This window comes from Scardinius erythrophthalmus, assembly GCF_964197995.2.
Source record: "Scardinius erythrophthalmus genome assembly, chromosome: 9".
Lineage (NCBI taxonomy): Eukaryota > Metazoa > Chordata > Actinopteri > Cypriniformes > Leuciscidae > Scardinius > Scardinius erythrophthalmus.
This window is the reverse complement of record NC_138229.1, coordinates 23,351,486-23,375,590: the sequence shown is the minus strand read 5'-3', so window position 1 is coordinate 23,375,590 and position 24,105 is coordinate 23,351,486. Positions and strand designations below refer to the sequence as shown.

The 24,105-nt window shown below is 39.5% G+C and overlaps 1 protein-coding gene across 2 annotated transcripts in view; it reads left to right on the top strand.

The window, feature by feature from the left end:
- Positions 1 to 15,249, top strand: part of fam110b (family with sequence similarity 110 member B) — a 51,422-nt gene extending 36,173 nt beyond the window's left edge. Inside the window, exons 3-4 of one of the 2 annotated variants that reach the window (XM_081374107.1) lie at positions 12,717 to 12,898; positions 12,981 to 15,249. In XM_081374107.1, the coding sequence (XP_081230233.1) occupies positions 13,044 to 14,237 (1,194 nt within the window). In that variant the 5' untranslated portion in view covers positions 12,717 to 12,898; positions 12,981 to 13,043 and the 3' untranslated portion in view covers positions 14,238 to 15,249. Of the gene's footprint in view, positions 1 to 12,716 lie in introns of both variants that reach the window. The other variant, XM_081374106.1, reaches the window with a different exon arrangement.
- Positions 15,250 to 24,105: the final 8,856 nt, after the last annotated feature.

Sequence of the window (24,105 nt, the reverse complement as noted above, 5' to 3'; positions counted from 1 at the left end):
ACAAACTGATAACGGTCAGATAAGTATGATTTAAACCATGCTAGTGCATTTCCTGTAATGCCAACATAATGTTCTAATCTATTTAAAAGAACGTTGTGGTCGATGGTGTCAAATGCAGCGCTAAGATCGAGTAACACTAATAGAGAGATACAACCACGATCGGATGATAAGAGCAAATCATTTGTGACTCTAACGAGAGCTGTTTCGGTACTATGGTACGGTCTAAATCCGGACTGGAAATCCTCGCAGATATCATTTCTTTCAAGAAAGGAACACAGTTGTGAGAATACTGCCTTTTCTAATATCTTTGACAGAAAAGGTAGATTCGAGATCGGCCTGTAATTGACTAATTCTGAAGGATCAAGTTGCGTTTTTTTAACAAGCGGTTTAATCAAAGCCAGCTTAAAGTTTTTTGGTACGTATCCTAGAGACAAAGACGAATTAATGATATTAAGAAGAGGATCTATGACCTCTGGAAGTATTTCTTTCAGTAGCTTAGTCGGTATAGGGTCTAACATACATGTTGTAGATTTAGATGATTTAATGAGTTTAGTAAATTCTTCCTCTCCTATAGCAACGAATGAATCAAATTTTTCCTCAGGGAGACTACAATGCACTGCCTGATGCGATACTGTAGTAGACGGTTGCATAGTTATAATTTTGTCCCTGATATTATCAATCTTATAAGTGAAGAAGTTCATAAAGTCATTACTGCTGTGTTGCTTGGAAACTTCGGTGCTTGAAGCTTTATTTTTCGTTAGTTTAGCCACCGTTTCAAATAAATTCCTAGGATTATGTTTATTTTCTTCTAATAGGGTTGAAAAATAAGCAGATCTAGCAGCTTTTAAAGCCTCTCTGTAAGTAATTGAGCTCTCTTTCCATGAAATGCGAAATACCTCTAGTTTTGTTTTCTTCCAGTTGCGCTCCATTTTTCTGGCTGCTCTCTTAAGGGCCCGAGTGTGCTCGTTGTACCACGGCGTTGGACTATTTTCTTTAATCTTCTTTAAGCGCAACGGAGCAACTGTGTCTAAAGTGCTGGAAAAGAGAGAGTTAAACGTTTCTGTTGTAATATCTAGTTCTTCTAAGCTATCTGAGATGCTGAGATGATGAAACTGATTAGGAAGATTATTAATAAAGCAATCTTTAGTAGCAGAAGTGATAGGTCTCACATATTTGAAACACGGAGTCGGCTTTGCAGCCTTGGCTAAATGCAAATTACACGAGACTAGATAATGATCTGAGATGTCATCGCTCTGCTGCAGAATTTCAACGGCATCCACATCTATTCCGTATGATAATATTAGATCTAGAGTATGATTACGACGATGAGTAGGTCCTGACACGTGTTGTCTAACTCCAATTGAATTTACAATGTCTTTAAATGCCAATCCCAATGCATCTTTTTCATTATCGATGTGTATATTAAAATCACCAACAATTAGTACTTTATCTGCAGTCAATATTAATTCTGATAGAAAGTCCGCAAATTCTTTGATAAAGTCTGTATGGTGCCCTGGTGGCCTGTATACAGTAGCCAGCACAAATCTCAAACGTGATTTATCGTTTACACTATATATTTTTACATTAAGCACCAATGCTTCAAAAGAATTATATTTAAAACTTGATTTCTTAGTGGTTTTGAAACTATTACTATAAATTACAGCAACACCTCCCCCTTTGCGTTTCAGACGAGGCTCATGTTTATAACAGTAATCTTGCGGGGTTGATTCATTTAAAGTAATGTAATCGTTTGGTTTTAGCCAGGTTTCTGTCAAACACAGCACATCTAGGTTATTATCTGAAATCATATCATTAACAATGAGTGCTTTTGAAGTAAGCGATCGAATATTCAGCAACCCAAGCTTTAGCATTTGCTCATCTGTATTATAGCTGTTTTTTATTTGTTGAACATCAATTAAATTTTTAACCTTAGTTGGGTTTAAACGTTTTTTGGATTTCCAAATTCGGGGAACAGACACAGTCTCTATATGATGATATCTAGGTGAAAGAGGCTCTATGTGATGGGATTTATCTGACCTTGGTGACGCGAGGCCGCTAGCAGACAGTCGGTTAAGCCAGTCTGTCTGCTTCCTGACCTGAGCCCCAGATTGTCATGTTTGAGCTCTAAGACTATGAGCCATATTACTAGAGAGAAGAGCAGCACCATCCCAGGAGGGATGAATACCATCTCTTTTCAACAGGTCAGGTTTGCCCCAAAAACTTTTCCAATTGTCTATGAATTCTATATTATTAAGCGGACACCACTTAGACAGCCAACCGTTAAGCGAACACAATCTACTAACTATCTCATCACTCCTGCGAACAGGAAGGGGGCCAGAGCAAATTACAGTCCTTGACATCGTACTTGCAAGTTCACACACCTCTTTAATATTAATTTTGGTGATCTCCGACTGGCGGAGTCGAACATCATTAGTGCCGACATGAATAATGATCTTAGAGAATTTACGATTAGCATTAGCCAGCACTTTTAAATTTGCTTTGATGTCAGGCGCTCTGGCTCCCGGCAAACATGTGACTATGGTGGTTGGTGTCTCTATTTTCACGTTCCGTGTAATAGAATCGCCAATAACTAGGGCACAATCATTCTCAGTGGGTGTTTCACTGAGCGGGGCAAATCGATTTGTTATGGTAATCGGAACGGAAGAGTGGTTTTTAGATCCGCGACTAGAGCGATCCCTCACTGTCACCCATTTGCCCGGCTGCACAGGCTCTACTTCAGCCAGAACCGACTCATGTAAAGTGTGCACTATTCTATGCGCATCCAAAACATCTAAAGCACTAGCACTCTTACTATCCTCAATTAAAGTTTGGATGCGTGTTTCTAATTCTGAAATCTTCTCTGTCAACCTAACTGTCTCCTTACATTTATCACATATAAATCCTATATTGTCGACAGAGAAGCCTATACTAAACATGTGACATGAAGTGCAAGTGACAATAACAGGACAAGACATTACTCACCGTGTTTGTTGAGTGATTCTTACTCACCTGAGCTTTTTATGAACTCAAAGGCGCGGACGCGCGAGAGAAAAATAAATAAATAAAATAGCTGAGCGCACGGGTGGCGCGTTAACAGGCTAGCGAATTACTAGCGTTTTGTGCTAGTAGTACTAATAACAAAAGCTAGCGATGTCAGGTTAATCTGAGATGTTGGGTAAAATGTAGTAGTATAAACAACTAGAAATGGTAGTAAAATGATGGTTCAAAACAAAGAAATATATGGCTAAGACGGAGCTTATCGCACCGAATCAAACAAACACACTCATGTTGTCATGTTGCAAGCCATCCATTTTGACAGATGTTTCAACAAGATTTTGAAAGTGATGCATTGTTACTGTATTCATCAACTAATGAAACCTTATTCTAAAGTGTTACCAATATATTAAGACATTAATACATAAATATAAAGTATAAAAGAGAATAAAGAAACAACATGCATTAAGATGTTTGTGACTGCTATCCAGATGTCACGCCAAAGGCGAGTAATCCTGAAAAATGCAGAGAAACAACAAGTGTAATAATTTAACAACATACACAAATTGCACAAATGACAAATTAACAATGGGTGCTCTTAAAAATAGGTCTATTCACTATTTAAAGAACAATCTCGATGAGGCCAATGCTAAGAGTGCTAATGCTAAGCTAAGAGCTAAGAGGTACTGGCCATCCAGATTGTTTTGCAATCATTTGCGTGATTGTAACTGAGAGAGAGAGAGCTGTCTGAGGGGCTCTGTCTGTATTCTGTACCTGCAGCTGCAGCTAAATTACAACCAAAGAAGCATCATTTCTTCTTCATTTTTGACACAATATGGGACATCTGATTAAACACAGCACTTGCTTACATCAGTTAGTAGTTCATAAACTATTGCTTCAACTGATCTGGAACTTCAGTAAACACAGAATGAACCTATCAACTGCACATACCTGGGCTTAGCCATGAACTGTGGTCAAAAGCTGAAGATGTAACATGAAGGTAGGCACGCCCTCACGTGATTATGATTGGTCGATTGATAAGCTTAAATCTAATTGGCTAAAGAGTACGACTGATCTGTGAAGGAGGAGTGGCTGCCAGGAAAGTCTAAAAACACAAATCTGAGGTGATTCACACGTGAATGGCGATTTGCACATTCATATTCAAGGATAAACTCGTACATTTTAAACATTCGAAGGTTTTTGTGCACAGTTGTATATCTATGAATTGTGTTTTGCATTTGTGAAATGTATTTTATGAATATATAATTTAATTTTGCGCATGTGAATTGCTTTTTGTGAATATATATATATATATATATTTTTTTTTTTCACGCACGTGAATTTTGTTTAATGCATGTGAAATTGTCTATGCATGTGTGAATTAATTTTTTTGCGTGAATTCATGAGACTGATCTGCTTTCATAGAAAAATATGTCAAGAGATCTTAAATATGTCTTCTTTTCTTTTCTAATCCGTTACTATCAATCTTTTTTATTTTTGAACGCAGGAACATGTCCCGTGTGAACATGTCCCGTGTGAACAGTGCGTCGAGTTTCCTGTTGTTACAGATGGTACTCGCATTGTTAATTTTTTTTAAAGCGTTATTTTTTTATTTTTCGATTATTTAACTAACCGCCCTTATAATTATCTTTAGAATATAATGCAATATCATGATGAACCATGTTAACACATACGCTGAGACCGTAAAGTGATCCAATCCACAGCATCAGGATCACCAAGCCAACTGAGGCCATCCTCAGTTCTCCGTCACTGCTGTCCTCTCGCTGCTCCTTGAGTAGCACTAACGGGATTATTTTTTTCTGGGTCTGGAACAGATAAAGCATTAAGTGCACGAGAGCTTAGGGTCTTCGCTGAGGACACCATTTACTTTTTTAATGGAGGAGTCTGCTGTGGGTTCCTGATAGTTAGTGTACAGTATAACTGCATACATGCGCTCATCATTCATTCATTATTATACGGGTGATCAAAGCCCGTAAGCTTTGGGTTGATGAGGCATGAGTAAAGTCATGAGTGGTGAGATTTGTCCCATGAGCTTTAGTACAGGATAATCTGAGTCATGGCTTTGCTCTTAACGAACCTCAGTCTGGGTTAATGTCCCTTGCATCCGTTTACATCAACTAGATTAACTTTATTCTCATTCACTCAAAGAGCTGGTTAGGTAGTTATTGCTGCAAGAAACACACACAACAAAGCTGTGCTAGAACATTTATATTCTCCCAGGGCATGTTACTCCAAGCGCTTGAACTACTTCAGATACGTAGAACAAATAGATTTGCAACGGTCGCTTTTTCGCATCCAGTGTGGACAGATTCTAGCTTTTACGGCGCAATGCGGCGGTGTTGCTTTTATTCTTGTGAACTTATGTAACCAAGGTCCAAAATTAACACTCACGGAGTGTCAAACGCTTCTCTGTTAGCATGGCCTTTGAAAGTAGTTTAAAGGCCATTCCTAGAGTGTGTCCCAGAGCGAAGGGAGCATATTTAAATGTGCTTAAAGTCGAAGTTGCTCTCTTAAGAATACAGACAAATGTGCTTGTGCTTTGAAAGGCTCACCTGCAGTCTTTCATGAGCCATAGAAGGTCATATTCTGGTTATGTGCACTTGTAATTTAGTGTTTTGTAGACCTTCTCAAAATAGATGCGCTGTTGCTACCTGTGCCTGCCAGGTAGCCCTCGACAAAGCACAGCACGTCCTGTGTTTGGTCTGGATGTCAGAATGATGCCTTTTAATAGGTTTGCTATTTACCTTAGGCTTTATTTTCAGAGCCTTTCCTCTATCACAGAGCACCTTTGATTTACTGCAGCGGCATTGAGATCACAAAATATCCTTGAAATTGCTGTGGGCCTTCCAGTGCTAGTATCACAAATAAAATTAAAGCGTCTAGGACAAATATGTCTTCTGTCTGTGAAGACATGTGGAAGAAAAGACATGCACTCCGCACAATGTAGTGCGTCATACTTAAGATTGTCAGTTCATGATCTTCATATGTTACAGGAACATTAATCATTCATGACCAAGTCATTTATTTTTATATATATAATATATTATATATATATATATTATTCCCAAAGGATTCATAAACTTTCAAATTAATAAAACTTATACATCAAATGTAACTGTCTTTGAATCTTTTTAATTCTGACATAAAACAAGAACATTTAATAATGCATGCATAGCAGGGCTTTATTCCTAGAGCGTGTACATAAAGTCAGCAGGAGGCAAATGAATACAGTAACAATGCATCACTTTCAACATCTTGTTTGAACAACTGTCAAAATGGATGGCTTGCAACATGACTGTTTTGAAAGAATTACAGTAGGAATGGTAAGATCACAGAACTGGTTGTCTGCAACTTCATACATCATCTGTCTCGGAAATCTGACACAATAAAACTATATAATATATGCAGCTTAAAACAAAACATAGATGTATCCTGTGTATGCACGTCATTAGATTATCATCATCATCAGTTGAATGTGTGGTGGACAGGACATGAAAATCCACCAGTACTAAAAATAAATGTTTATGTTCACACGTGGACTAAACAGCAGTTAATAAACTATTGCTTCAACTGATCTCGAACTTCAGTAAACACACAGAAATGAACCGATCAACTGCACATACCTCTGCTTAGTATGAACTGTGGTCGAAAGCTGAAGACGTAACATGCAGGTAGGCACGCCCTCACGTGATTGGTTGATTGATAAGCTTAAATCTTATTGGCTAAAGAGTACGACTGATCTGTGAAGGAGGAGTGCGCTGCCAGGAAAGTCTAAAAAATTCACACACACAAATCCAAGGATAAACTCGTAATTTTTAAAAATTCGAAGGTTTTTGTACACAGTTGTATATCTACGAATTGTGTTTTGCATTTGTGAAATGTATTTTATGAATATATAATTTTTGAACTTGAACTTGAACTTGAACTGAGGCTCAACAGCAAATCTGTCACATCCCGTTTAAGAGCGTCAAAACAAAATTTATTGTTTACATTTTTTTGATAAAATTTGAAAACGTGATTTTGTGATTAAAAGTTGACAGAATTTGAAAGCTGAGACTTTTTAATATAAGTATTGTCTTTTTTGTATGAGTATGCGTTATTGTTGCGTATCAACATGAGACATTTTCTTCACACAGTACACTCTTCACAGAGTCCTAGTCTGACACCTTTTTCCACCCCCCTTTGATTGACAGGATATAATCGGCCCTGATCATTGGCTGTTTTTTAAACAACCGGTTGATGGCCAATTTTGAAAATAATGTCCTACTTCCAATAACAGGACAAATGGATTTAGATAATTTGTTATCATGTGTTCATTGTAGACAAGCTTCTACACAGTCGAATAGACACTGTGTGACACTACGACTGGCTTGGTGGCTTCTATATATGATATAATTATGTAACAAGAGCTCTGGCACATTCAGACACACACACACCTGCTGTGACGGTGGGCCCATGTCTGGATGAGTGACAGGAGGGGAGAGCCAATGAGCTGCTCTTCCCTGAGGGCCAGGGCTCATCTGCTGGCTCCATGAGTCTCTAGTCCAGCCCACTGCTCACAGCACACAACCAGCTCTAATGTCACAGCCCGTGCTGCTGCTACTGCTGCTGGTGTGAGCGGATAACATATGGACACCAGAATCAACAGTACAGCTGCGGTGTAATCTTATGAAACTATTGCGAACATATGAATATTTACAATATTTACAATCGGGTCCAAAAGTCTTGTTTCCATTAAAGCTCAAAATGCTTTTAAGATAATCTCAAATCAACCTCCTCTGCATGTGCTTTTATGACACTGATAAGGGTTGTATATTTTTTTTATATATATAAAAAATTCTTTATAAATTAGTGTTTTTATGTAAAAATGGGATTTTATTAGGTTATTTATAAAAAATATTTATTGGTTCTAAATAATGCTAACAAATAATTTTGTACGTATTCTTTTATATATATGAAATATTTAGTAAGAAAATGTTTTGACGCCAAAACCAAAGCAGGTTAATAAAGCAGTTTTGCTGTGAAGCAGGATCATACAGTTCTTCTCACCCTGAGAAATGTAACTAGAGGACGAGCCTTTAGGCAAATGTGATAAAAGGATTTTTGCTGAAATTCAATCTTCTCTTTGTTTTATACATGATTTTGTAACCCAATACTCCCAGCGGGACATCGGTGCTTAATATCATCTCAGAGTTGATAAACGCAACAGACTCGTGAATCTAGTAGTAACGTAACGCACATCTACGAGTAGGATGTTTTTATATTGTAGTTTGAAGCAGTCAGGTGGCCTTAAAGCAGTAGTTTTCTTTTCTTTTTTTTGTGTCAGTTTTGGTTTTAAACTGCCTGAGTAAAAAATTGTTCGCGTGATCATCATGTGTTTGGGATTAAAAAAAAAAGTTTGGCCTCTCAGACAACAAGATGGTTTTAATGGTGGTGTTGCTACATTGCCAAACGGCTCAGCTGATGTGGCGTATTTTCTGCACATTTCTGTGATTTTTATGACCCGAGGCGCACTGGAATGTGGCTTACGTGGTCATAGAGTATAACACTGGTTCAGCTGAGAGAACATTCCTTGCATGGGAAACACACTCGTTGATACAGATGTGCTTTATGATCTGCTAGCTGTACGTAAGAAAGCATAAAGACCTCATGAAATAACAAGCAGTTTTCTGTCCTTTTGCTGAGTGCTGACATATCCTTGCCCTGTGCTGACTTGTTTCCTAAACAGCAAGTTAGGTTGTTAGGGTTGTATAGGTTATATCGGTATATGGATTTGTTTTAATAGCTTTTAATTTATCTTTTAGTTTGCCACAGCTTTGAACCATGATTAGCAGTTTGCTAGCCAGAAACGCTGATATTTGGGAGAGGGACTTTCTGATTCTAGAGTTTTTTGATCGGACAAAAATTGAGTACAAGATCAATATTTTACACTATCAGAATTCATCACTAGACCTTGCACTTTCTTTAGTTCCACTGACCTGCGTCTCACAATTTTAACTCACAGCATACTAACAGTATATTGTATCCATGCATTAGTCTTAAAGTGACAGCAGCATAATAAACTACTGTTAGACCTACCAGGAAAACCTGAAAAGCACTGTAAATTTCATTTGTATGTTTGTTCTATTGTATTTATTTATTTGTGCTATTGATTGTAGTTTGATTATTTGTTCTTTTTTTATTAATGGCCATTTACTTGCCTTTTATAATGTTCAAAATTGATATTAGTTAGTAGTTTTGGCTGTGGTATCAAAATTGGAATCGAGAATTGTATTGTAATAAATAAGATGAAATTTCACAAGGATACATGTGTCAAAAACAACAAAAAATAATAATCGAAAGTATATATAGTAATATTAGTATATATTAATATATAGTATAGTGTATATATATATATTATACGTAATAAAAGTTTAATCGAAAATCGAGAATCAAATTAAGATCAAATTAAGAATCAAATTGGGACATCTGCTTTGATACCAAGCCCTAGTGTGTATTTATATTTATAAGAGAGAGAGAGAGAGAATTTATATAGTGTGAGAATATGTATATATATACTCTCGCACTATATAAATTCACACTAAACTGGATTAATAAATGCTGTAACATATTGCTTATTTGTTAATTAATAATGCCTAATGCATTAACTGATGTTTACAAATTGAATCTAATTGCAAAGTGTTTTCAACTAAAGCCACAGAGTTCATTGTGGTCTTTTAAGACCAGAAAGGAATATTTACTTTAGTACACACATGACAGGTATGTTTCTGATAAGGGCGTAGGATCACATATGCAGGGAGGCCTGCATGTAATACTGATCGTGTAGGAAGTCGTTCTAATATCCGTTTTACAAATCGCTGTTTCATTTCAGCAGGCCAACTCACAGGGATGGTGCAGTGAGGTAAAGGGTTATTCTTACATGGACGATAAGGGTGAGCGGGTGCGTTGAGAAAGCCGTGGGGATTGTCTTTGGCTCTGATAATTCAGAAGGGCTTTGGAGGGAGATGAAATGATGTGAGATGGCTCTTGGCTGGAGTCCCACAGCTGGGCTTACTCTGTTTTGGGGGAGGGGGCTACAGCACTCAACACAGAGGATTAAAGGCGACTGGGTTTTTTTTCTTTGCGGGGGCGTTTGGGGAGATCGTTACAATTATTACTCTCTACATGACCCGTGTTTTAGTATCCTCTGTGTTCTGTAATTATGTTTGAAGAGAAAGGCCCATTCCCCATAGCGGTTTAGGTTTATAATCATTGACCCCTTCCTGAAACATATAAACAGTCATTGTTGATGGCGTTATTAAAGAACACAGTTTTCATCACAGTCTGCTCATATTATGTCTAGCTAAATCATCAATAAAGTGACTGCAAAGTTGTTTGCTGTATATTTTTGTACTAGTAGTTTTTTTGTATGTGTGTGTTTTTGACCAGAAATATTTTGATAAGCTTTATTAAGAACATCTGTATGGAAGCTTGTTTCCGCCACTGAATAATAAATAAATAATAATAATTACGACTTTTTATCTCACAATTCTGACTTTTTTTCTCACAATTGCGAGATATGAAGTCAGAATTGCGAGATATAAAGTTGCAATTCTGAGAAATTAAGTCGCAATTGGGAGATATAAAGTCAGAATTGCATGATATAAAGTTGCAATTCTGAGAAATAAAGTCGCAATTGCGTGTTATAAAGTCAGAATTGTGAGATATAAACTATTCTGCGGTTAAAAATAAATAAAAAAAAGTCCGTCTTTTTTTCCCTTAGAATTGGACTTTATATCTCACAATTGTGAGTTTATATCTCACAATTCTGAGAAAAGATGTCAGAATTGCGAGATATAAACTCGCAATTTAAAGTCGCAATTGCGTGTTATAAAGTCAGAATTGCGTGAAATAAAGTTCTGAAAAAAAGAATTCTGACTTTATAATACGCAATTGCGACTTTATTTCACGCAATTCTGACTTTATATCTTGCAATTTCGATTTTATTTCATGCAATTCTGACTTTATTTCTCGCAATTCTGACTTTATAACATGCAATTTCGATTTTATTTCATGCAATTCTGACTTTATTTCTCGCAATTCTGACTTTATACAATTGCGACTTTATTTCAGGCAATTCTGACTTTATATCTCGCAATTCTGAGAAATTAAGTCAGAATTGCGAGATGTAAACTCGCAATTGTGAGATAAAAAGTCGCTATTATCTTTTAAAATGTTTTATTCTGTGGTGGAAACAAGCTTCCATACATCTGTGACGTTGTCAATTGCCACTGAAAATAAATTGCGACTTTTTGCCTCATAGACTTCCATTAGAAGTACGTAACCTTAAGTGTGTTGACAGCATGCCACAGATGAAGTAGTTTAAGTTGTCCTTTTAAAAGGCCATCTTATGCTGTTTTCTCCAATACTACCTCTGACTTTTCTAAGACTTTGCAAAGTCTCCATCTAATCCAAAATTGACCCTGGGGACATTTTAAGTGCTTGGGCGGAAAAAAAGTGCTTTTTGGTCCAGTGAGGTTCACTTGCTAATGGGAGTTTTTGTAATTAAATTATATGATATTTCTGCAAAGCTGATTGCTGTATAGAACAATACAATCCCTTGTGAGCTTGTAATCAGTGGATTTGTATGCCTGAGGTCGGGATGGACAGAAATGAAGAACTGTGTGTAATAACTCTGATATGGGTGCCATTGTAAGACAATGTTTTTCACAAGTTTGAAGTTACCCAAACCTTGTAATGGTCAACATACATTGTACTACAAAGTGGTACAGATATGCTATTTAAATAAGTGTGAAGCTATATAAGCAAGACAGCATAAACCTATTGTGCTAAAGACCCTAGGCATGTGAAGGCTTAAAATAAAACAGGCCTGAGCTCAAAAAAGAAACTCACTTCCCATCCTAGTAATGGCTATGCTGATGTTTATTTATTTTTTAATAATCTCTGCAGCCCTTAGATTGAATCAGAAGATTGTAACAGACTGTTGTGCCATAAACTGCTTTGTCATAGCAGTTTCCAGAACCATTGTGGCCGCCACCAACACTGTTGTCGAAGAACCTCTGTAATTACTTTTATTTATGAGACCAGGAAAGTTTTCCCCCATTTTGTGTTTCTTCCTCTCTTCAATGTATTTTTTTCTTGTCCCCCTGCAAACAGCCTCAGGGTTTTGGCAGGAACACGAATCCTGATCATACGTCTATATTTCTCTGTCTGCAAAAAGAAAACATGCACAGTCACACTTAAATTGCTGAATCATTGTTTCTTTGCACTTTTATGAGAATAATTTGCCTCTTTTGACTTATGAGAATATATTCATATAATTTTGTTATGAAATAATTCTAAGCAATATATAAGAAAGATGGCTTATCAAATTCTCTTGCTTTATTGGTTTATTACACAGACGAACAATGGTAACATATATAAATGTATCATATAAGGATAAACATTGCAGTTATACATAAGGAACCACAGTGCACTAGTGCATATAAATATGTCTATATTTAAAAACTTTCTCATACACACCCACCACCACCCAAATGTGTTAATTCCACTGATATTTAGGTGTACATGTGTTTCTATTAGTTGTTTTCTCGTGCTTACATCACCAGCCAACAGCATACCAGAGTCGCAGCTCTTCCTGTTGTTGCTAGGAATGTGATGTCACCTGCTCCTTTAACATGGTTGGTCCTTGTGTGTTTCAGGTCCTCAGCCTTGGCCAGGAGCAAATGAGCAGCGACAAGGCTTTTCCCCACAATCCTCTGGTGCTCCCTCCCAGCTGGCTGAGCCTGACAGGTTGTGCTGACACTGACTGGAGTTGAGTGCTCTCTTTTTCCGTTGTGCGGGGCCTGGCTGCGTGGAGGAAGCGGGGGCTAATTAATGAGCTGTGAGTATGAGGCCTCACTGCTGACAGCCAGTGGAGACGGGATTAATAGTCCGGTCATCTGGCTTGATGTGTGTGCCTCCAGGCTGCCCCTTGACGAGAGTCCACTGCGGAATCCACCACGGCGGCCGCCGAGAGACCAGCAGAGATGCCCACCGAGACGCTGCAGGCAGATAGCAAGCCCGCCGTCCAGGGTGGGGCCTTTGCCTCTGCTGTCCCACTCCGCATCCTCAACAAGGGGCCCGACTACTTCCGACGCCAGACTGAGCAAAACCCGAAGCGGTTGAGTGCCGTGGAGCGTCTCGAGGCCGACAAGGCCAAGTACGTAAAGAGCCAGGAGGTCATAAACGCTAAGCAGGAACCCATCAAGCCACAGGTACTGGCCAAGCCCCCTGTCTGCCCAGTTCCTGTCAAGAGGAATGGCGGTGTGGGATCTGGCTTGAAGGCCTCCAACAACAATGCCAAGTCGGACACCTGCGCAACCACCACCAAACGGGAGAATCTCAACCTGGAGATCCTGAAGAACATCTTGAACAGCTCCTCCTCATCCGAGGGGCCTGCCAAGGGGACATCTTACAAAGTCGGGGCACGCAGCTGGGCGCCGCATCGCTCATCCGAGCTGACGGAACCTGGATGTCGTTCTTTTACCGACTCGCTCAAGGTACCATCTTCCACGCAAGGTCGACACAGTCCACAGGGAGGCAACTTGAACCTGAGTCGCAGGCTGCTGGAGGAAAGGTCGTGCGAGGCCGTTGGTGAGCGCTCGACGCTGCATGCCTCCCACAGCTCCTCAGACATTCGCCGCATGTGCAATGGCAAGCCACTGAGAGCGGCCCGTAGCAGCAGCTCTTCCGCACCACCACTGCCGCCCAAGCCTAGCGCTAAGGCCTTGGCTGCTTGTGACAATGCACACCGCTCCCCTGAAAGAGAGACACTGGCCAGCACTGCTACAGAGTTGGAGTTGGGCAATTCTGTGGCCCGCAGGCCCTCTCTGCACCGCTCCAAATCAGACCTGAGCGACCGCTATGCTCGGGCCGGCGCAGACGTGGAGCGCTTCTTCAACTATTGTGGGCTGGATCCCGAGGAGCTGGAGAGCGTAGGTGTGGAAAGCTTTGCCCGAGCGAACTCTGACATTGTGTCGCTCAACTTCCGTAGTGCCAGCATGATCAGCTCGGACTGTGAGCAGTCACGGCATAGCAACGACGACCTGACCGATGAAGAAGACGATGCCGGGGAGCGTGTTCCCTATGGAATTTCTGCCGTTGAACGGAACGCCCGGGTCATTAAGTGGCTCTACAGCATCAAGCAGGCGCGGGAGTCTCAGAAAGTCTCCCATGTCTAAAAGAGGGAGCAGACCTCCCCAACCCAATCTGGACTTGGTACCTGCTTATTTTTGCAATCCATGCACTGTCTTTGAAATCTCTAAAGATTACATGGCAAAGCCTTTTGAGTTGACGGCTCTTTTTAGTCGGTTTTTTTGCATTCAGTGTTCGCTGTCTTCTGAATCTGCATGACTCCTTAGACACTCAGCCTCTTTGCGGCCTCAAGGTAATGCAGCTCATGTAGGAACCTCTTTAAAGATGGTTGCGTCAATGCCATCTCTGTGCTGAGAACAACTCATATTTCCTTTTTTCTTTCTGCCTCTGTCTATCAAACGTCTTGATGCCAGCACTTTTCAGGTGCTTCTTATTTCACTTGGGCGCACTGAGCCAGGAAGCCATATTGGTATGAATGCAGAGCTGCAGTGTGTTTAGACTTCTTTTGATCCTCTCTCTCTCTCTCTCTCTCTCTCTGTCACTTTTTTTTTTTTTTTTTACTTGTTCTTATGATGGAAATGAGCTGTATGTATATAAACCTCTGTGAATAGGCGCAGCAGAAGCATGTTTTAGTCTATTCTCGACATCTCCCCTGCCCGCCTTGTCTTGGTCAGCCTTGCACTGGTCATATTGTTCCAGCAGTAACACAACACCATTCAGCTTCATGTGGTTTGTTTTCACTTTGTCTGTCGTCCATAAATTTCCAGTTTTATTTTTGTGGTACTATTGTTTCGAAAGGTGTAAATGCTGTAAGAATATGTCTATCATTTTCAGAGTTGTCTGAAAAGCATTGTGTGATGACGAGTCTGCTATGTTCCTCCGTAGCTCCTGGTCTGTTTGTTCCCCCTTTGGGCTTGCATTGCGAGGCTGTGTGAGACTTTGTCCATGAACAAATCTGTACAACACTGTTGTTGCAATGACATATATGTTCGGTATATTGAAGTTTGAGCTGTTACTTAAAGATTTCATCAAATGTTTGTTCACATTTAGTTCTTTTTCATTTCAATAAATGGCTGATTTTGCCAACTTTTGTCATCAAATTCAAATGTTTGAATGTATTTTTCTGTCATGTATATATTTGATGCTTGAAGTGAAGCATAAACATTCTTCAAAATATTTAAATGTGTGTTCCACTGGGGAAAAAAACTCATACAGGTTCAGAACCACATCAAGGTGAATGAATGATGACAAAATCTTTTTTTTCTTTCTTTTTTTTTAACCATCTATCCCTTTAAGCAGTCATTTAACCAGCTCACACATTGGCTAGATAGTGAAAAAATAACAAAGGCCAATCATGTGATCCTCCCATTGCTGACCCTGAGAAAACAGCTGTCAAGTCTTGTATTCTCACAACCCTATTTTTGCTCTCTCATTGTAGCTCTTGTCTCTTTGCAGAGCATGGCTGTCTGCAGGAGGGTAGGTGCATTTAATTTAGTCATTTGTGCTGCTTGCTTTCTTAGGGCAAGAGGAAATGATCTAATTCATCACAAATGTTTAGAAAGTCCAGACCGCTGCAGTAGAGGCCCCCTCGGTCCCTGGAGCACCTAACTCATAAACAAGCTCAAGGGATCCATGGGTCACAAGCTGGAACACTTACGTGAAACCTAATGTTTTCACCCACTTTTCTCTGCAGTTTACAGAAAAGACTCGATGTAATCGAAAGCACTGAGCTGGTCTTTGTGGTAATTGCTAAGGCAAGTCTCAGTATAACTATTTCTCATACTTATTCAACTTTGGTGCACATTTAAAGTGCAGACATGAATGATACCTTAAACTGTGTGCCTTTATAAAGGAAAGGTGTGTTTTTGCTTTATTCTTGAACACATACCTGAGCCACTTGTAATGGCCTGAATACACACTCAAAGTGAAAGGTTCTTTATTGGCATCTATGGACCTTTAACATCCATTAACCTTTCTAATGCACACAAGATTAATTTTACAGGGAAATATTATTTAGATTATTAATATGTTGACAATGAAAAAATATATATTTTAAGAACTGATCACTGAAAGGTTATCATTTTCCCAAAAAAAAAACACCCTTGCAACCACATTGCACTGCATTAAAATACACTTAAAGTGACATTTCGTAGGTTATGCTGTTATCTTGAACAGCTTTTATAAGTGGCTGTTGATTTTAGTAAACAGAATAAGGCGTGTCTGTCATTTAAGCCACAAAATGGCTGCCAACTCTTGCTGTTCTGAAATTGAATGTGTTTTTAGGGTAATTATAAATGATGTGTGATAGCATTTGAGTGCCTGTTAAACAATATTTACACAATGCACACCCCCTCCCCTACTCCCCTTACCCCAAGAAATGTAGGATTAGCAAATCCTCCCTCCGTCTTTGCATGACATGAAGATAATTTCTCAGTTTATCTAATGACTAATGGGAGGGTTTATCTGTTCATGTGAGGAAAGCACAAGACTGTCGAGCTGTGGCGGTAAAAAAAAAAAAGCCTTGCTTTTTCCTATGAGGACCTGGATTGAAACAAAATGGCACCCCAGGCAACAATAAGGAGGTGAATTTAATTTTCCATTTTGTTTCCTGAAGTTACACTAATAACATCAGACCATCTCATGAACGCCTTCATTAATTTCCATCTTGCATGCCTGACAAAAGAGGCATTGATGAATGCCCTTTCTATAGCGCCTCTCTCTCTCTCTCTTTCCCTGGCAGGAGTGGAGCAGAACATTAGGCTATGAAAGCAAGCCATGTTTGAGCTCTGTCTCTCTCGCTAGAGGGATGCTGCGACATGGTTGTGGGGTTCATTGGCTGTGATCATTCCCCCTGCACGCCTCCCTCCACAACACAAAGGCAGCAAGTTTCTTCATCCCTTTGACTCATGCTTTTCTAATGCAGCGGTTTAAGCCTAGCGCTTTGCTACAGCTGTGAACTAGCATGACATTTACCACCGATTGCCACCTCTCTCTAAGGCCAGAGGCTCACAGTCATCATGTGGTGTCATAACAGGCTGAATGTGGCCTCGTTGTCCCTCTTTTGTTTGTTTTGCTATTGTTTCGTCTGTGGCGCTGCAGCATGAATAACCAGAGATTTCATCAGCACTATGTCTCCTTATAGCAGAATTGAAATAGAGGATTTTCTAAATGGCACTTTTAGTAAATTTTTACATTTGTATTTATTTAGAAGTGTCATGTTCATTAAAAGTGAAGGGCACTCATTTTTAAATCAAGTGGATTGTGAATGCAACTTTTAAAAAATATATATATATATATTTTTTTTGATGAAGTTGTACGATTATTGTAGGGAAAAAAAACAATGGAAATGCATGCTGATCTGTTAAGTTCAGTTGCAATTTAACTTGGTTAAATATAACCAAGTAAATTGCAAGTAAATAACATATTTTATTATAAAACAGATAGCCTACTGGCATTTTGCTTTTATGTGTTACACTGTCCTTAATGTGTGTGTGACCTCTCTTGTCTCTTAATTTGTTTAAGTACACATTTTTTTCAACACTGATTTTAATATATATATATATATATATATATATATATATATATATATATATATATATATATATATATATATATATATATATATATATATATATATATATATATATATATATATATATATATATATATATAAACATAATACTGGACTTTTGCTAAGAAGCCTGATCTTTATGCAGTCTCTGCATTGTTTTAGGCTATCACATAAATCAAGGAAAACTGGGCCAAAACCTCAAATTGAATAAGAATGCTGAAATTGAATGTGATAAGACATTGTGATCTTTTTTTTTTATCTTATTTTTTATATCTTTAACTTACTTTAATGGGTAAAGTGTAAAATTACTATTTCTTACAGCAGTCCCTTGTATTTTCATTTAGATTTCTCAAATCAAATCTCAGCTTATCTGTTTCAACAAAAATGTTTATGTTTATTTAAATGTCACATGGTGGTTTAGGGCTTACTTTTGTAGGACTTTAGGTTTCTCCTATACTTTTGTCAACAGTTGTTAATCAGGTTTTACCTTGTCAAGTATTTGAACAATACGAACAGCCCGTCAGAGCAAAATATCATTAGAAAGCATGTGGCGACCCATCGTTAAAATTCCAGTAGCTTGGTAAAAGCTTTGTCAACAACCTGCATTCACTTGTGTTCAGTCAGGAGAGTAAGAGGGCTCTGTGTGCAATGAATGCTCCTGAAATTGAAATTCAAATGGCAGCCCACAGCTAACCATTATCAGCTGCTCTAAGATTCATCTAGCCTAAAATAACTGAAGATGCTTAAAAGAGGGGGAATCTGAATTATAAAACATAGCCTAAATTGTGCTTATATATTTAAACAGTGTTTCTCATGTTTTTTAAATCGGTCTATTAAAAGTGTGTTTTTTGCATATTCCATTCACAGAAGCTATATCAGATTTCTAATATATCTTTAGCAGATGTCCTAACGTCCTCCCGTTAACTGAGGGGCAACATGTATTACCAACAACCATAATCATCTGATTGAAGGGCTTTTTCATTCTGATGAGAAATGCATAAGCCATTCATTTCTGAATACCTTTAATGGACATAATACTGAGATGGCATGCAGATGTGGTCATTAGTGTGATGCATATAGTGCCTGCATACAGTAGAAAATTGAGATTAAATAAAGCTTACTTGGGTCGTGTCTTTCTGACGGATCATGTGACACTGAAGACTGGGGTAATGATACTGAAAATCCAGTTTTGCCATCACAGGAATAAATTCCGTTTTAAAATACAGGCTATTCAAATAGGATATGTTTTTAAAATGTTGTAAAAATGTCAAAATATTACAGTTTTTACAGTATTTTTGGTCAAAAGCAGCCATTAAAGACTTCCAAAAGACTTTCAAAAACATGAAATTACTGACCTCAAACTCTTGAATGTTAGTGTATATGTGGTATTTTGAATAATGATAAGCCATTTGCCTTTTACACATGCTTGATGTTTTGACAGTTCCGTAATAAATATACTTTTTCTTGCTGTGTATCTCTATGCCTGATATTAGTTGTCTATCAGAAACTCATTTGATTTGTTCTTTCAATGACTTTCAGTGGAACAGAACCATTTCACAAAAGCGACACAATGCTTTTCTCAGGGACACAATGCACAAGTAGGTTTGTGGTCACTCACAGCACAGAGAAGGTCAGTCACGCAGGACTATAATTGACCTAAAAGCTTTTATTTCAGTTCCCAGTTCTGCATCAAACTCTTGGCACACAAAGAAGGAACACAAACCATATCTGGATCCTTAGATTGTTATGATGCACTGTATGTATGTTGCTAAAGTCGTATTTTAATTATATGCCCCCCCCCCCCCACACACACACACACACACACACACACACACACACCCAGCAAATAAACAAACAAGCTGTTGACTGGTTCATTCTAGGTGCTGGTGGATGCCATTCGTGCAATCATCATGCAATAACTGCATCATGATGAACACAGACTGTCCCCTAGTGGTGCTTTCTGTTTCCTACATGGGTGAAAATATAAATAGAAAAGCCTTTTATAAATCTAATTTCACATTACTAAACTCCAATGTTTTTATCCTGCGTTTAATGTTTTTAAATGTGTTCCCTTATGAGAACAAAATGCAAAACAGTTCACAGTTTGATAGTTCATTCAAAACATTACACACAGGGCCTAAAGGGGGCAGCATACACACAGAGATGATCCTCAACATGCAAGAAAGACACATGCTGTATGTTTTGGCTATGTTCACTAAGGAATATTAGCTTACTGAAAACTGTGCAGCATACAGTTCATAAAGTTTGTGTGAATTATGCAAATAATAAATGTATTAAACAGTAGTATGCAAAACTGCAAGAATTCTTTATCCAAGAAAAATCTCAGCTGATTTTATTTTTTGTCTGATCAGCCCAGTTTTGTTGTCTCAGTCATTGTCTTGGTGCTCATGGTTTGTTTTGACAGCTCTGCTGTCATCGTGGCATCACCCCCACCCTCTTGTTATTCCATTAAACATAATTGCTCACCTGTCATCGATTGACTTCCTCATTTATTCCCCTATTTATCACTTTCTTGTTCACTGTCTTGTGCCAGAATGTTTGTGTATGTTGCCTAGTGCTCCGGCCAGCTGTAATACCTTGTCTTGTCTAGTTAAATCGTGTTTGTGTCCTGTTTCGAGGCTGTTTTTTTTCTTTTATTTTTTTTTCTCTCCTTTCTCATGCCATCTACACCACATTGCCCTGCCCTGGCTTGCTTCCTGCTCCTTGAAATTGACTTCACTCACCCCAGCCTCTCATTCCTTCGCTCACCAGCGATCTCTCCATCGGGTGCCGGGTGCCGTGGTCTATTGAATGAATGAATGAATGAATGAATGAATGAGGCATTTATATAGCACTTTCATATGTACTACTGTACACCCAACGTGCTTTACAATTATATCAGGGGATCTCTCCTCAACCACCACCAGTGTGCAGCATCCACTTGGCAGCACCCAACTATTGTGTTATGTGTTCCTCCCGTTCTCCTGAAGGCTGCCTGGGAATTGAGCTGTCCAACGCCCTCTGCTGGATTTAATTATTATTTTTCTGTTGACTGCTTTTGGCCTTGTGTGCTATTATACTAGAAATAAACTGAATTTTGTTGTGCCTGCAACTGAATCTCACCCTGATTCCAGACAGAACAGTCTAGACGGACCAGGTTCGGACAACACACATGCCAGCATGCCACCCAGCTTACCATCACTTCACAGGAGGTTGAATTCCGTCAGCTCGGGTGGCCAACTCAACGCCCGTATTGAGGAGCTCCAGTGAGATGCCCTGGGAACCAGACCAGTCATTCCTCCTGCCCAATCTCCTCTCCACCACGAGCCTGAACCTCATGCTAACAGCCCACAACCTTACGACGGGGACCCAAACTGAATGAGGGGGCCCTGCATTTCAGGTTTCTTGAGGAGCTGGATGATGACATCCAGGATGAGAACTATGAGCTGCCCTGCGACCTGGATTCCTTGGTAGACCTGGCTCTTCGTGTGGAAGGTCGGCTCCTTTGCCGGCGCCAGCATCGGTCTGGAGGCTGGCGGAGGGCTCCTTCCGTCCCGTCATTGCCTCTTACAATGGACCCCGAGCCCATGCAGTTGGGGCATCTCCGTCTCACACCTCAGGAGAAACAAGATCACCTGGCACAAGGTTTATGTCTGTACTGAAGCCTGGGCACTTCGTCATCAAGTGCCCTTTAAAAGCCAGAGGAACCAGGGAATCCTGGTGGGTGCCTCTTCCTGTGTGAATTCCCCCTCTTCTCGCACCCTGATACCTGTCTCCTTCCAGCACAAGGGGGCGCCTCCAACTCCTTCTTGGCCTAGTGGACTCTGGGACTGAGGGCAATTTCATGGACAGTTCAGTTGCCAAGGACCTTGCCCATCTCCACCATTACCCACAGTACCTCTCGTGTAAGTCTTATTGTCTCTGGCAATAACCGTCAGGATATTGAGCTGTACTTGCTGAATTCCCGGGTGCCCTGGTCATCCTGGGGCATCCATTGCCAGTGCAGCACAACCCTCACGTGGATTGGTCTAGGAACTCCGTGTTTGCCTGGAGTCAGTTTTGTTTAGTGTCTTGTCTTGGTGCTGCCTCTTCTCCTGGCTCTGTGTGTTCTGTTTTGCAGGTGGAGGTAGTAGATCACCGGAGTCCCGGCGGAATACCATGATCTTCTTCGGGTCTTCAGCAATGTCCTTACCTCCTCACCAGCCATATGACTGTGCCATTGACCTCCAGGCACTTCTCCTCCCAAGGGTTGATTATACTCCCTTTCCGTACCTCATCACCACCTGCTAGGGCGGGGTTCTTCTGCGTTGAGAAGAAGCACGGCTCCCTGCACACCTGCATTGACTATATATACCCCTATAGGGGACTAAAGTTATTGTTATTGCACAGAGCACAGGTCTTCAACAAGTTGGACCTCCACAACGCGGAGGGGGATGAGCGGAAGACAGCATTCAATACCCCTATGAGACATTTGAATATTTGGTCTTACCTTTCGGTCTGACAAACGCTCCAGCTTTCTTCCAGGCCTTGGTCAATGTCGTGCTGAGGGACATGGTAAACAAGTTTGTCTTTTGTATCTTGATGACATTCTCATCTTTTCTCCTTCTCCACAGGTGCACATTCAGCACATATGAATTTAGCGGTTTAGTCCAAATTTTCTGAAAAGACACGATTGCTTTATATGATGAACTGATTTAATTTAAGCTTTTATTCACATATAAAAATGTACTCTTCAGTTGTGGTAAACAGAAGCTTAAGCATGTTCGCTTGACGTGCGAAAACCAATGAGGTTCTCGCGTGTCAAGCAAGTTCGGTTGAGCAGCTGTTATGTCCGCTGATATAAAAGCCGTCTCTTCAGAAAATTTGGACTAAACCACTCAATTCATATGGATTAGTTTTATGATCACTTTTTGATGCGTCAAAGCATTCTGTGGAGAGTACAGAAAGCTCTCAGATTTCATCAAAAAGACCTTCATTTGTGTTCTGAAGATGAAGCTTTACGGGTTTGGAACGACATGCGAGTGAGTGATTAATGACAGAATTTTCATTTTTGGGTGAACTATCCCTTTAATATGGACTAAGCCATCAAACTATCGCTGTAGCTAAATAAAATGCAGATAGAGACATTTTGACTGATTAAACATGAAGATAATTAACACACCATATGGTTTATCTGTGCTCTTCGTCATCTCTGGTATTTTCATAAGGATAATGTATATTTATAATGCACAAGAAGCTGCGCAGCATTATTATGATAACATTATTTGTTTTTGTTTTTTCACCACACTGCACCACACTTTTTTTTTCACCACACCGTTTTGAGAGCCTCATCACATAGGGCCTACATGTTTACACCTACATCGTTACCAAAGCAAGTAAGCAACTATGTTCAATGCGGATATGTTGGTTTTGTGTGGACACACAAATCTTATTTGATCACCTGTAATTAATAATGTGGACAGTCTGCCTAAAAGATCTGATTTGAGAAAAAAATCTGATTTGTCTGCAGTCTGAACATAGCCTTAGAGCTTTCTACATCCACCAAAGTTAGAACAGACCTACAGGCTGTTGCATTACTTGGACTTGCGGTTCAAAACCCTCAGGTTGTGTTCAGGTCATTTTGAAGCATTTTGACCATGCAGGAGCACAAAAGGTGTTACATGGTTTTAAATACCACATATAGGGTTAACTAATTACCTACAGCTTTCAAACTTGAGCTTTCAAACAAACTAGACCAATGACCAATCCAATCTAAACAACTGCGACCACTCAGAGCACCTTAGCACCGTTATAGCAAAGTATAAATCTCTTCAAACTTTGTATATCACTTTAAATGGCCAGAGTATTTACAATACCCAAGACTCATAATCTTTAAACTTCAAATCTCTCTGCAATCTTCCAAAGTATTAGAAGTACACAAAGCCTAAATAACCTTCAGATTTCAAACTAACTTTCATACAAGGCTTTGTCGAGCCAAAGTTTCTTGTTTATCTTGAAGATTGTTCTGCTTGGAAGACTTACAGATAAAATGACACAACGTTCCCACATTAGGCAAATCTGCTCCTACAACAGCACATACTGACATATCTCCCATTTAGCATCAAGGGCTCATCGAGTGCTAGAGCAGACGTTGTGTTCTCCTGAGGGACTTAGCTTTCATGAAAGGCAGAGGATTGAAAATATATGAGGGACCAGTGGATGACAGTCAGCAAACTGTGTAGACAGATTGAGGAGAGACTGAAAAGTAATCACACTGAAAAGGAAGTAATTCAGAACCTCTGTACCATGAAACCAGGTGAGTTCAGGATAAGACTCATCGGTAATGATGATATGAAGGTAGTCGTGCTGAATAAGAAAAGCAGAAGTACATGCATGCAACACTC